Genomic DNA, 15,631 nt, shown 5'->3' on the forward strand with positions numbered 1-15,631 from the left:
GCAGGAGATGCGGATTCAGTCCCTGGGTCCGGAAGATCCCCTGGAGGAGACCACGGCAATCCACTCCAGTATTCTTGCCTGGGAAATCCCATGGGCAGAGAAGCCTGGCGGGCTATAGTCCAAAGGGTCTCAAAGAATTGGACGTGACTGAACATGCACACACACATAAGAAGTCTACATTCTTGAAATATGGTTAAAAAACATGAAATCTACTTTCTCTGCAAAAATATACAACTTATATTCTTAAAAACTGAGGTTATCAAAACAAAATCATAGCAAAGGCAAGGTGGTAGGGAAGTTAAACATGAGTTTATGGAATAGCAGGTAATCTGGTTTGGAAGTTTTAAAAAGCAGTAGTGGAATAATAATAGAGGAGTAATGAGAAAGACAGTCTTCATGTACGTGAAAAAAGGCAACATTTATTTAAAAGTCTACATTTCTGAAACCTGGTCAAAAACACTAAACCTAATACTACTACATTTGACTGAATATCAAAACATTCATATATTTAATCTCAAAAGTTTTCCAGGAAACTCAGTTTCAAGTATCAGCAGACTGTGAACTCCTCAGTTCAGTTGCTCAGTCCTGTCTCACTCTTTGTGACCCCATGGACTGCAGCACGCCAGGCCTCCCTGTCCATCACCAACTCCCGGAGTTCACTCAAACTCATGTCCATTAAGTCGGTGATGCCATCCAGCCATCTCATCCTCTGTCGTCCTCTTCGCCCCCACCCCCGCCACCTTCAATCTTTCCCAGCGTCAGGGTCTTTTCAAATGAGTCAGTTCTTCCCATCAGGTGGCCCAAGTATTGGAGTTTCAGCTTCAACATCAGTTCTTCCAATGAATATTCAGGACTGATTTCCTTTAGGATGGACTGGTTGAATCTCCTTGCTATCCAAGGGACTCTCAAGAGTCTTCTCCAACACCACAGTCCAAAAGCATCAATTCTTTGGCACTCAGCTTTCTTTATAGTCCAACTCTCACATCCATACATGACTACTGGAAAAATCATGGCCTTGACTAGACAATTACTTTGTTGGCAAAGTAATGTCTCTGCTTCTTAATATGCTGTCTAGGTTGGTCATAACTTTCCTTCCAAGGAGTAAGCGTCTTTTAATTTCATGGCTGCAGTCACCATCTGCAGTGATTCTGGAGCCCAAAAAATAAAGTCTGCCACTGTTTCCCCATCCATTTGCCATGAAGTGATGGGATCAGATGCCATGATCTTAGAGCTCTGCATGTTGAGCTTTAAGCCAACTTTTTCACTCTCCTCAAGAGGCTCTTTAGTTCTTCACTTTCTGCCATAAGGGTGATGTCATCTGCATATCTGAGGTTATTGATATTCCTTGCAGCAATCTTGATTCCAACTTGTGCTTCTTCCAGCCCAGCGTTTCTCATGATGTTCTCTGCATATAAGTTGAATAAGCAGGGTAACAACATACAGGCTTGATGTACTCCTTTTCCTATTTGGAACCAGTCTGTTGTCCCACGTCCAGTTTTAACTGTTGCTTCTTGACCTGTGTACAGATACCTCAAGAGGCACATCAGGTTGTCTGGTATTCCCATATCTTTCAGAATTTTCCACAGTTTGTTGTGATCCACACAGTCAAAGGCTTTGGGATAGTCAATAAATCAGAAATAGATGCTTTTCTGGAACTCTCTTGCTTTTTTGATGATCCAACGGATGTTGGCAATTTGATCTCTGGTTCCTCTGCCTTTTCTAAAACCAGCTTGAACATCTGCAAGTTCACAGTGCAAGTATTGTTGAAGCCTGGCTTGGAGAATTTTGAGCATCACTTTGCTAGTGTGTGAGATGTGCAACTGTGTAGTAATTTGAGCGTTCTTTGGCATTGCCTTTCTTTGGGATTGGAATGAAAACTGACCTTTTCCAGTCCTGTGGCCACTGATGAGTTTTCCAAATTTGCTGGCATATTGAGTGAAGCACTTTCACAGCATCATCTTTTAGGATTTGATAATAACTCAGCTGTAATTCTATCACCTCCACTAGCCTTGTTCGTAGTGATGCTTCCTAAGGCCCACTTGACTTCACACTCCAGGATGTCTGGCTCTAAGTGAGTGATCGCACCATCATGATTATCTGGGTCATGAAGATCTTTTTGTATAGTTCTTCTGTGTATTCTTGCCACCTCTTCTTAATATCTTCTGCTTCTGTTAGGTCCATACCATTTCTGTACTTTATCGAGCCCATCTTTGCATGAAATGGTCCCTTGGTATCTCTAATTTTCTTGAAGAGATCTCTAGTCTTTCCCATTCTATTGTTTTCCTCTATTTCTTTGCATTGATCACTGAGGAAGGCTTTCTTATCTCTCCTTGTTATTCTTGGGAACTCTGCATTCAAATGGGTATCTTTCCTTTTCTCCTTTGCTTTTTCGCTTCTCTTCTTTTCACAGCTATTTGTAAGGCCTCCTCAGACAACCATTTTGCTTTTTTGCATTTCTTTTTCTTGGGGATGGTCTTGATCCCTGTCTCCTGTACAATGTCACGAACTCTCTGTCCATAGTTCATCAGGTACTCTGTCTATCAAGTCTAGTCCCTTATCTATTTCTCACTTTCACTGTATAATTGTTAGGCATTTCATTTAGGTCATACCTGAATGGTCTCCCTACTTTCTTCAATTTAAGTGAACTCCTAGCAGATAAGACAATTTAAGTGAACTCCTAGCAGATAAGAATTATGAAAACTAGATTAAAACAACTATTTAAAACTTTGGAATGTGTCCAAAATATAGATAGAAACATGAAGAGAGTTTAACTTAAAAAATACTACAAATGGAAGGTGTATGAATTATAAGCAACAGCTTCTTAGCCTGGAGATACTATCCAACTCACATAGCTATGGTAGTCAAAGAGTAGGGAAAAGTACTCCCTTATCAACAAAATACGACAAAGATTTAGAGCTCAGGGCTAGAAAAGCAACTGGAAACTTACGGGGAAAATACCAGTAGTGAAACCCTCCAAGGAAAATGACCCAAATTCAGAACATAAACTATCCAAACCTATGGTGATAACTAATATGCACTAAAAAGGAAATGAACACAGATTCTGACACTTGCAGCAACAAAGATCGTTCTCAACAGTACTGTGTGAAGTGAAAAGAAATCAGACACAAGACTCCTACAGTATGCATCGTTCATGACATTCTAGAAAGACAAAACTATAACTACAGAAAGCAGATCAGTTGCAATTGTTGGAGGTGAAGAGAAGGGAGAATGGCCACTAACTTTTTGGAGTGACAAATGTATTCTGTATCTTAATGATGGTGGTCATATGCTATACATTTGTCAAAATTCATCAAATTAGTGAATTTTATTGTATATAAGTTATCAGTTCAGTTCAGTCGCTCAGTCGTGTCCAACTCTTTGCAACCCCATGAATTGCAGCACGCCAGGCCTTCCTGTCCATCACCAACTCCCGGAGTTCACTCAGACTCAGGTCCATCGAGACAGTGATGCCATCCAGCCATCTCATCCTCTGTCATCCCCTTCTCCTCCTGCCCCCAATCCCTCTCAGCATCAGAGTCTTTTCCAATGAGTCAACTCTTCACATGAGGTGGCCAAAGTACTGGAGTTTCAGCCTTGGCATCATTCCCTCCAAAGAAATCCCAGGGCTGATCTCCTTCAGAATGGACTGGTTGGATCTCCTTGCAGTCCAAGGGACTCTCAAGAGTCTTCTCCAACACCACAGTTCAAAAGCATCAATTCTTCAGCGCTCAGCCTTCTTCACAGTCCAACTCTCACATCCATACATGACCACAGGAAAAACCATAGCCTTGACTAGACGAACCTTTGCTGGCAAAGTAATGTCTCTGCTTTTGAATATGCTATCTAGGTTGGTCATAACTTTCCTTCCAAGGAGTAAGCGTCTTTTAATTTCATGGCTGCAGTCACCATCTGCAATGATTTTGGAGCCCAGAAAAATAAAGTCTGCCACTGTTTCCACTGTTTCCCCATTTATTTCCCATGAAGTGATGGGACCAGATGCCATGATCTTCATTTTCTGAACGTTGAGCTAATTTTTTCACTCTCCTCTTTCACTTTCATCAAGAGGCTTTTTAGTTCCTCTTCACTTTCTGCCATAAGGGTGGTGTCATCTGCATATCTGAGGTTATTGATATTTCTCCCGTCAATCTTGATTCCAGCTTGTGTTTCTTCCAGTCCAGCATTTCTCATGATGTACTCTGCATATAAATTAAATAAGCAGGGTGATAATATACAGCCTTGATGTACTCCTTTTCCTATTTGGAACCAGTCTGTTGTTCCATGTCCAGTTCTAACTGTTGCTTCCTGACCTGTATACAGATTTCTCAAGAAGCAGGTCAGGTGGTCTGGTATTCCCATCTCTTTCAGAATTTTCCCCAGTTTATTGTGATCCACACAGTCAAAGGCTTTGGCATAGTCAATAAAGCAGAAATAGATGTTTTTCTGGAACTCTCTTGCTTTTTCCATGATCCAGTGGATGTTGGCAATTTGATCTCTGGTTCCTCTGCCTTTTCTAAAATCAGCTTGAACATCAGGAAGTTCACGGTTCACATATTGCTGAAGCCTGGCTTGGAGAATTTTGAGCATTACTTTACTAGGGTATTATACCTAGTGTTTAAAAAATTTTTTTTCAAGAAGGACTTTTATTTCTTCCATCACTTACTAAGAAATATGTTATTTATCTAAAGCTCCTCTATTATCCTGACTTCCCTGGTAGCTCAGATGGTAAAGAATTTGCCTGCAATGCAGGAGACTTGGGTTTGTCCCTAGGTCGAGAAGATCCCCTGGAAAAGGAAATGGCAACCCACTCCAGCACTTTTGCCTAGGAAATTCCATGGACAGAGGAGCCTGGCAGGCTATAGTCCCTGGGCTCGCTAAGAGTGGACACGACTTAGTGACTAACAAAAACACACATGCTCAAAGATGCCTTTGAACTGTGGTGTTGGAGGACTCCTGAGAGTCCCTTGAACAGCAAGGAGATCAAGCCAGTCAATCTTAAGGGAAATAAACCCTGCTGATTTGGGAGGACTGATGCTGAAGCTGAAACTCCAGTATTTTGGTCATCTGATGTGAACAGTTGACTCATTGGAAAAGTTCCCGATGCTGGGAAAGACTGAGGACAGAAGGCAAAGAGGGTGTCAGAGGATGAGACAGAGGGATGGCATCACCAATGCAATCGACATGAACCTGGGCAAACTTCGGGAGATGGTGAGGGACAGAGAGGCCTAGAGTGCTGCACTCCATGGGGTAGCAAAGAGTCAGACACGACTGGGTGACTGAACAACAACAATGCTTAAAGAACTTTACCCTCAGTTTCTGACTTACATCCTCTGTAACTGCACTGTCCAGTGAGGTAGCCACTAGTCACATGTGGCTATTGACAATTTAAAATAAATCAAAATTAAAAATTAACTTCCTCAATTACATACTATATTTCAAGGTCTAAACAGCCTTATGTGGCTAATGGTTATCATATTAGACAGCAAGGAAAACATATCCATCATGACAGATGATAGCATTATTCTATAATCTTCAGCTTCAAAATAGACTAAGACAGCTTCAAAATGCCACAGGAAAAAAAAATGAAACAAGGAAGAATACGTAAGAATGAGTAGGTTCTTTTGTATTATAAAATGTTTATAGAAGAATGATAAAATTAGAGGAAGTCAGGCTTTAAAGTCACACAGAACTGAGTTCAAACTCCTAACTCATCCCTGGGTAAATTATTTTCCAGCACTTCAGTTGGAGAAACTGATATAAAATGAGTATAACAAACACTCATTAAACATATATTAAAGTTGTTGTAAGGATTAAATAGTACAAGTACCACCTAATACAGTGCCTGGCATATGGTATAGAAGTAAGTTCCTTAGTTCAATTGCTTCCTTAGTTCCCTTAGTTTAATTCCTTCCTTAGTTTAAACTAAGGGTACCTTTTGGAATACTGGCTATCTGACATTAGGAACCAGCAACTCTTTTTATTTTACAGTTCACAATTTTGGTTAAGATACATCTACCAGCCACCATTTCCCTGAATTTTTAAGGATATAAATGTATACTACACAAACAAATCACTTTTTAAAGCAGTACATAACCACAGTTTTAATAATAGAAGTGTTAATTCTTACCTTAGATGAAATGATCCGGTTATCTATAAATTTCTGAGGTGTATAATGGCCATACTGAGGAAACCTGTTGGCTATGTAAATAGTTCTTGTGTCACTTTGATGTGGTGGGTCAAAACCCTAAGGCAAAGCAAAAGAAAAATAATTGTCAGAAAAGTTAGTTGTCATGATTCTTTACTGGTGGTACTTTTTAATTGATCCTATTATACCTATCACTTGCCTTGAACTGTATATAGGGTTAATCTATTTAAGCCATTTCTTTTTCTTTCAAAAAAAGTGAAAGTTGTTCACTCTTGTCCGACTCTTTGTGATCCCATGGAGTATACACTCCATGGAATTCTCCAGGCCAGAATACTGGAGTGGGTAGTCTTTCCCTTCTCCAGGGGATCTTTCTAACCCAGGGATCAAACCCAGGTCTCCTGCATTGCAGGAGGATTTTTTACCAGCTGGGCCAACAGGGAAGCCCCTTTCAAAGTAAACAGGTACATTTTCTTTAGATATAAACTGACTAGGCAATAACCTCTGGTAATGAAAAATAGTCCATTCTTTGTCAGAGATGCAACCACAAGAAAAGAATAATCATACAGAAGATCTACAGAAGTTTGTGAAGGCTTCTTTCCTTCTCTTTCATTCCTGGGGTTCCTTGCTATTCTCTTTCCTAGTTCCTTGCTTTTCTCTTTTCCTAGTCTTTTTCTGATTCCTAGTCAGTGATGTGGAAGCCCAGCATAGCTAAGGCCTAGTCAGCACCTACCATGTCTGATGACAAAGGCTTACATTTTATTTTACACGCAGATCAACTCGGTTTCAAAGAGCTTTGTTCCCAGAGAACTTAAAAATGCACTGTATAGCCCAGATTCATTCCATACAAGCATTTACTTCTTCATGCTAGTTACATTATCAATCGACTCTCTCACATGTGGATATATTAATATGTTATAATTCTGGCTTCAAATTTAGAAGACATTCAATTAAGGTACATTTAGTAATCATCTCCAGTGGAAAGGTTTGCCTTGGTGACAAGAATACTGATACTTCATTCCTACAATATTACACTCTTTTCCAAAGTGGCAAGTAAATCTTTTTATTTTTTAAAAATTTATTTTTTAATTGAAGGATAATTGCTTTACAGAATTTTGTTGTTTCTGTCAAAACTCAACATGAATCAGCCACAGGTATACATATGTCCCCTCCCTCTTGAACCTACCTCCCATGTCCCTTCCCATCCCACCCCTCTAGGTTGATACAGAGCCCCTGTCTGAGTTTCCTGAGACATACAGCAAATTCCCATTAGCTATCTATTCTACATATGGCAGTGTAAGTTTCCATGTTACTGTCTCCATATATCTCACCCTCTTCTCCCCTCTCTCCATGTTCATAACTCTGGTCTCTGTTTCTCCACTGATGCCCTGCAAACAAATTCTTTGGTACCATCTTTCTAGATTCTGAATATATGTGTTAGTATATGATATTTATCTTTCTCTGACTTACTTTACCTGTATAATAGGCTCCAGGTTCATCCACCTCTTTAGAACTTACTCAAATGCATTCCTTTTTATGGCTGAGTAATATTCCACTGTGTATATGTACAACAACTTCTTATCCATTCATCTGTTGATGGACATCTAGGTTGCTTCCATGTTCTAGCTATTGTAAATAGTGCTGCAATGAACAATGGGACACATGTGTCTTTTTCAATTTTGGCTTCCTTGGGGCTTATATGGTGGTTTTATTCCTAGATTTTTAAGGATTCTACATACCATCCTTCCATAGTAGCTGTATCAATTTATATTCCCACCAATAGTGCAAGATGGTTCCCTTTTCTCCACACCCTCCTCAGCATTTATTGTTTGTAGACTTTTTGATGAGGGCCATTGTGACTGGTGTGAAGTGAAATCTCATTGTAGCTTTGATTTGCATTTCTCTACGAATGAGTGATATTATGCATCTTTTCATGTGTTTGTTAGCCATCTGTATGTCTTCTTTGGAGAAATGTTTGTTTAGATCTTTATCCCACTTTTTGATTGGGCTGTTTGTTTTTGTGGTATTGAGTTGTATGAGCTGCTTGTATACTTTGGAAATTAATCCTTTGTCAGTTGTTTTATTTGCTATTATTTTCTCCCATTCTGAGGGTTGTGTTTCACCTTGCTTATAGTTTCTTTTGCTGTGCAAAGCTTTCAAGTTTAATTAGGTCCCACTTGTTTACTTTTGTTTTTATTTCCATTACTCTAGGAGGTAGGTTATAGAGGGTCTTGGTTTGATTTATGTCATCGAGTATTCTGCCTATATTTTCCTCTAAGAGTTTTATAGTTTCTGGTATTACACTTAGGTCTTTATTCCATTTTGATTTTATCTTTGTGTATGGTGTTAGGAAGTGTTCTAATTTCATTCTTTTACATGTAGCTGTCCAGTTTTCCCAGCACGACTTATTGAAGGGGCTGTCTTTGCCCCATTGTACATTCTTGCCTCCTTTGTCAAAAATAAGATACCCAGAGGTACATGGGTTTATTTCTGGGTTTTCGATCTTGTTCCGTTGGTCTATATTTCCGTTTTTGCAGAATGGCAAGTAAATCTTCAAAACTTCTTTGATCGGGGAACCCTTGACAGGTTGAAGTGAAAGTCATTCAGTCATGTCTGACTCTTTGCAACCCCATGGACTGTAGCCCACCAGGCTCCTCTGTCCATGAAATTTTCCAGGCAAGAATACTGGAGTGGGTTGCCCTTTCCTTCTCCAGGGATCTTCCCGACCCAGAGATCAAACCCAGGTCTCCTAGCATTGCAGGTAGTCTTTACTGTCTGAGCCATAGTGAAGCGCTCACAGGTTGAAAGCAATCACCAAATGCAGGACCTTTTTTGTTTCTAACAGCAATGATTCAAATTTTCTTAGATTTACATGTTTTTCATGATGGTCAAGGGCTATTTACTAGTACTATGAAGTTATTAAGAGATCAATTAAACTTGGTATTCATAAACTACAATGATCCACTTTTATAATTTAAGTGCTCTTAAGCTAGTAATCTACTAAATAATATGGCTGCCTTTCCATGCTTGGCATTCCTGTAAAATTTCCATTAAGTACAGACATACATAGGATAGTGGAGATTCCCATATTACCTAGAGGAATATTTTGTTTAGCACATTAGAATAGTAGCAGTGTTATGTTTGGGTTTCAATGGCTGTTGTTCATGTTTTTAAACAATCTACTGTGTGATCTTAGAAACAGTTAGCACACAATGGTGCAAATTATATGTATTTGTATGCACCATTAAGAAATGAAGTTTTATTTTATCTGTTATGCTATTTAAAGTGATGACCACACTTTGTGGATGTGAATGTGCCATTATGTATCTGATTTCAAAATCAGTTTAAGGATAAATTGTGGCACATATTTATTCTCCTCATCAATTTTCTTTTAAACATTTCATAATTGTGCCCTATAATAATTTATGGGAGAAAAAGGCAGGTTTCAAAATCAGAGTTGGAACTCACTGGTCTATGTGGAATATCATAATCATTTACAGATGTATACCATTTATTCAACCAACAACTATCTACTGAGATTAAGCACCCTGTTAAGCCATGAAAGATAATATGACTTATTAAATATGCAAACAAATCATAATATGCTCCAACACAGTAAATAGATGAACAGTCTGAATGCTACTGCTGTAGCCTATGACTGTGTTTCTCAAAAAGGGTCCACCAGAAGTTTGTCTATACAGTACATAAGACAAGAGACACACACAGGTAACTGAAGTGCTAGACTCCATGAAACATACTTATTCTGTATCCACTCTGTAATCATGTTAACCTAGACCCTAAGTTATACACCATGCATGTAAAGCTTCTGAGATAAAAGAAAAAAGAGCAAATCTGAGCAAATTTATATAAAGATATAAATCTTTAAGATGTCAAGACAACTGAGACTGAGAACCACGGATACAAAATTCTTTTTGCTAAATCCAAAGATTATTACTATGTACATCTAAAGTTAAACAAAAAACAAAGAATCCAAGACCTTACCCCAAAATATACTATGATATTAGTACTACAACCTCTCATATTTCATAGTATGAATATACTATATATAAATGCATGCTCTTTACAGGAAGCAAATGCTCATCATTCTCCATCCCTCTCTACTGAATGAACCAGTGATCACACACAAATACTGGAACTCCTGAGATTTCTACAATTACCAGGAAGATATATTGAAATGTCCCAAAAATCCGTTTTAAATTAAACTGAATTTTAAATTCAGTATCACCATATTTCAGGAAATCATATAAGATGACAATACCAAAAGGAAAATAATGATAACACGTCTTTCCTTATTCCCAAAGAGGCTATAATACCCACTTAAGCATTCTGAATTGTTTTTCCAGTGATTAATTCAAATGACCTTATTCAATTTTGTTATAATCAGTGGCATGTATATACATGTGTGTGTATTTTTTTACACACACCAAATAGTTAGATTTTATATTTGTGACTATAGTATAAGGATAGCTAGGCGTTCTCGGAGAAGGCAATGGCACCCCACTCCAGTACTCTTGCCTGGAAAATCCCATGGACGGAGGAGCCTGGTAGGCTGCAGTCCATGGGGTCACTAAGTGTCGGACACGACTGAGCGACTTCACTTTCACGCATTGGAGAAGGAAATGGCAACCCACTCCAGTGTTCTTGCCTGGAGAATCCCAGAGACGGGGGAGCCTGGTGGGCTGCCGTCTATGGGGTCGCATAGAGTCGGACACAACTGAAGCGACTTAGCAGCAGCAGCAGGCGTTCCTCATGGAAATTAAACCTATAACTTCAATACATGAACATCATCTTCTCTGCCACAAATTCACGTATGCATGAACTAAATAAAATAAATAAATAAAACTGTCCAAAAATGAGAAAGGTGACTTAGAGCACGGCTTCAGGTCTGTGTCTCTGAAATTATATGCAAATTTGTGTATACACGCATTTAAATTTTTTTTTTTTTAATTCTGGTCACACTGCAGGATCTCAGTTCCCTCTGACCAGGGATTGAACCTGGTTCACAGCAGTGAAAGCGCAGAATCCTAACAACTAGACCACCAGGGAACAAGTATTTTTCTGATGACACAATAGTTTTCAACCGATTTTGATGACATAAAGAAAGCTAGAACCACTTTAAGGTCTTGTTTTTATACTTAGCTGCCCCCCTCAATATTCTGTATTTTAAAAATGACACAGAGGATCTTTATTTCAATAACACCTCTAATTTCTTTAACAGAAATCAAAACAAATACCTTTTATCAGAATTAATTATATAACTATACTGTTAGTGTGAAGTTCAAGCATAGTTTCATACTATTTCTAGCAAGCATTATCAGCAATTCTATGGTACTGCACAATCTGAACTCCCTAATCACTAGGTTAAGGCCACACACATCAGGGTCCAGAAGCCTCTGGCAAATTACTTTCTGTTGTCCACCCAGACTATCCACTCACACCCTGAACCTTGGATGGCTTGCTCCTTTCTTCTCTGACTTCATCTTGTCCTGAGTAAAGGAACTGAGATACAGTGATGCTATTCTAGCCATCCTGATTTTTGCACCTGCTAAAAAGTAGAGTACAGTTGACTCTTGAACAACTCAGCAGTTAGGGGAGCCAACCCTCCATGCAGTCAAAACTCTGAGTGTAACTTCAGAATTGGCCTTCTGCATGCTCTGAATCAGCCATTCAGTACTGTAGTATTAACTGTTGAAAGATTCACACATAAGGGGACCTGCACAGTTCAAACCATGTTGTTCAAGAGTCAACTGTATAGGATTTTGGAAGCACACAAATTTAATTTTTATTTAAAAATTAAAACTCTCATATTCTAAGAAAGTATGAAATTAAAAACCTCTTTTTTGTCTGGATTTGTGAGCATATGTAAAAACCACAAGTATTTTTAAGTGGATGAATACTTAAGATGGAAAAAAGCCCCACAATGGCATTCAAGGAAAAAATGGAAAACACATGGGACTGATTTCAAAGAGATTTCTTTTGTAACAGCAAACTCATGAAGTCTAGAAAAACCAAACCAGAAAACAGCTTATAATTTTTAGAAGCTGGTCTTTGGCAAAAAGCGGTACTTGGAAATGAATCATAACATATTTTGATACCAAATATACCAACCTCTGTACTATTCTTAAAAATCTCAAAAATTTTATAAAAAATACAAGCATTACAAATAAGAGCTAAGAAAAAACTAAAACTACAGTCCTGTAATTAAATGTCACACTTCCTTAACAAAACTAAGAGAACATTTTTAGAGCTTAGTGATCAAATCTGTACATGTAATCATTCTTATATGTGATCTGTCTCCTCCAAAATACAAAGAAAAAGCTACAAAACAAATAAAAAGTCCATGAAAAATAACATAAAAAGAAGCTTCAGAATCAAAACTTCAATGGCACTGGTTATTAAAAGAAATGATCAAAAGCTTTATTTCAGTCACACACTTTGTATGACAGAAAGTGATTTCTGTTGCCTATATGTTCCAATGTAACGATGCTTCTGGAGAATAATGATTTAATGTACCTTACCAAATCTACAAAATTAATAGTGAATTACTGTTTCCTGGATATGGGCTTTAAATAAAAAACATCTATGTTGTGTTGTGCTCAGTTGCTCAGTAGTATCTAACTCTTCCAAACCCATGGACTGCAGCCCACCAGGTTTCTCTGTTCATGGGATTTCCCGGGCAAGAATACTGGAGTGTGTTGCCATTTTCTTCTCCAGGGGATCTTTCTAACTCAGGGATCGAATCTGTGTCTCCTGCACTGGCAGTCGGATTCTTTACCACTGAGCCACCTGGGAAGCCCAAAATACATCTATATGAAGGTATTATAATTTTACACTGTTAACAGCCCAAATCAAAGTAAGAGGAAATAACTTAATGCCTATGATGTAAACACAATAATTTAATTTCAACTTTTTGAATCATGTTACATAGTTTTCATTTTAGGATTTAAGGTAGTCTGCCATCCATCAGACCAGTCTGGGCTTCCAAGAACTGCTCCTACTGCAGAGGTAGGTTGGAACTAGCTTTCCAGCTACAGGATTCAAAATATAGAGTAATCTTTGGCATCACTGACACGATGGACATGAGTTTGAGTAAGCTCTGGGAGTTAGTGATGGACAGGGAAGCCTGGCATGCTGCAGTCCATGGGGTCGCAAAGAATTGGATGTGACAGTGACTGAACTGAGCTTAACTCTAAAATTCTTAAATCATTTGCAAATACTTTACTATAAGAAGTTCATCTCTTACAGGAAGCTTATCTCTTCTGTTACTCCCCAACCCTAATTCCCTACTCCAGCATACACCTGTAGCAGCCCCGTGGCAATAATATGGCAACTCTTCAGAAAAGTGAACACAGAATATCCACATGATCCAACAATTCTACTTCTGTGTAAAAACTCAAATAGATATTTGTAAACTCATGTTCATGACAACATTATTCACAATAGCCAAAAGGTGGAAACAACCAAGTGCCCATTGACATAAAAATGAATAAACAAAATGTGGTATGTACAATGGGATATTATTCAGCCTTAAAAAGGAAGGAGATTTGGACACATGCTATAACATGGAAGAACCTTGAAGACATTATGCTAAGTGAAATTAAGCCTGTGACAAAAGGACAAAACTGTATGATTCCTCTTACATAAGGAGTAAAAGTTGACAAATTCATACTTTGTCAGGCATTTATTCAAGGTGTGGAGGGGAGAGTAAAAGGGCACTCATGTTTAATGGGTATAAAGTTTGCAAACATGAAACAGTTCAGGAGACAGACAGTGGCGATGGCTGCATAACAATGTCACAATTGGATATTTTAAGTACATTTAAAAATGGATAAAATGGCAAATTTTAAGTATTTTTACTACAATTAAAAATGTATCAATTTCACCCATTTGGGACTTTACCATAGATTTTCTGGATTAGAAGTTTCCTATTTGGCCATAATTTAACTGTGATAGTCTCTTACTTGCAAAACTGGTGATTTCTGTGTATAGAATCACAGAGATATTTCTGATAAAAATAAATCTGTGAAGTAGTTTTAGCTTAGATCAAATTTTAAAATTACAGATTTCACTGAGAATTTAAGGTTTCTGTAACCAAGAACCCTAAATTAATTTTCTTGATCTACCTATACCTACACCTACAATTGAACACTGGCTGGATAACAAGTGAAACTAGTAAATCTAACTGTGGTGTCCAAATTGGAGACAGAGGAATGAACAAATTTCTACTAAGATTTCTCAAACACTTTTTAAGGCTCCTCTTTCTCTACTCACAATCATAAACAACAATGGCAATGAAGACGGCTTCCTGGGTCCTCCTCAGTACATCAGAAGCAGTGGGTTTACAATTCTGAGGCCACAGACAAGAATACTTGATCCTTTACAAAGTACCTTCAAAATTTAATATCTTAAAATACGTGCCAATCTACAAAGACAACCATAAAATTCTAAACAATAACATGAAAAAGAATGGCATCTGTTAAAAAGAATGAAATCTTTTAAAATCTACAGATGGGTTTTAAGGGCATTATGCTCAGTGAAAAAAGTCAGTCAGAAAAGACAAAATATTGTATGATCTCACTTATATGTGGAATGTAAAACCAAAAACAAAAAAGCCCAAGCTCATAAATACAGAAATAACAGAAAACAGATGAGTGGCTGCCAGGGTGGGGCTTGGGGAGTGGGTAAAATGGGTGAAGGAAGTAAAAGGTACAAACTTCTAGTTATAAAATAAGTTACAGGATGTAATGTGCAGCATGGAACTATAGTTAATAATGTTGTATACGCAAAAGTTGCTATGAGTGTAGATTTTAAAAGGTCTCATAAGGAAAAATTCTGTAACTCTTGTGTGGTGATGGATGCTAACTAGACTTCCTGTGGTGATTATTTCGCCATGTATAAAAATTAGCAATAAAGTATGGGGTTTAATTAATAGCAATGTATTAATACTGGTTTATTAGCGTAACAAATGTAGCATAGTAATGTAAGATGTTAACAATAAGAGAAACTGGGTGAGAAAAATGTATAGGAATTCTCTATTATTTTCATAAACTTTCTGAAAATCTAAAACTATTTTTTTAAAAAAAGCTATTTTTTTAAGAAGTTAAAAGCACAGTCCTCAAAAACAAGGACATATATAAGTTAGAGCAAAGACGCACAAACAAACAGACATGTGCATGATACACTGACCCGGTATTTCTCATTTTGCCCCAGATCACTGAAAACTTCATCTACAGGAAACATTATGAGGGAACTCATGGTCTAAGGCATTATATAAAGACTGATAACTGTATCTAATTACTTAAGACTTGACTTTCACTGTCTCATAATAAATTCCTAAGCTGTTTTGTTTTTAATTCTGCAAATATATGTTGGAAAAATAGTTGATCAAACACTGGTAGGTAAGCACTGCCTCCCTTTAATGCTGCATAGGAGTTGGATCCACAGTCTCCTGTATATCTAAGTTTAGAGGCC

At 37.8% G+C, this 15,631-nt stretch overlaps 1 protein-coding gene across 4 annotated transcripts in view; it reads right to left on the reverse strand.

The window, feature by feature from the left end:
• ATP11B (ATPase phospholipid transporting 11B (putative)) overlaps nucleotides 1–15,631 on the reverse strand; it is a 121,409-nt gene that overhangs the window by 91,964 nt on the left and 13,814 nt on the right. For 3 of the 4 annotated variants that reach the window (XM_006075308.4, XM_006075307.4, XM_006075310.4), the window contains exon 2: nucleotides 6,125–6,241. In XM_006075308.4, the coding sequence (XP_006075370.1) occupies nucleotides 6,125–6,241 (117 nt within the window). Of the gene's footprint in view, nucleotides 1–6,124; nucleotides 6,242–7,614; nucleotides 7,677–15,631 lie in introns of those variants that run through there. The other variant, XM_025287756.3, reaches the window with a different exon arrangement.

The sequence above is a fragment of the Bubalus bubalis genome, chromosome 1, assembly GCF_019923935.1.
Source record: "Bubalus bubalis isolate 160015118507 breed Murrah chromosome 1, NDDB_SH_1, whole genome shotgun sequence".
Taxonomy (NCBI): domain Eukaryota; kingdom Metazoa; phylum Chordata; class Mammalia; order Artiodactyla; family Bovidae; genus Bubalus; species Bubalus bubalis.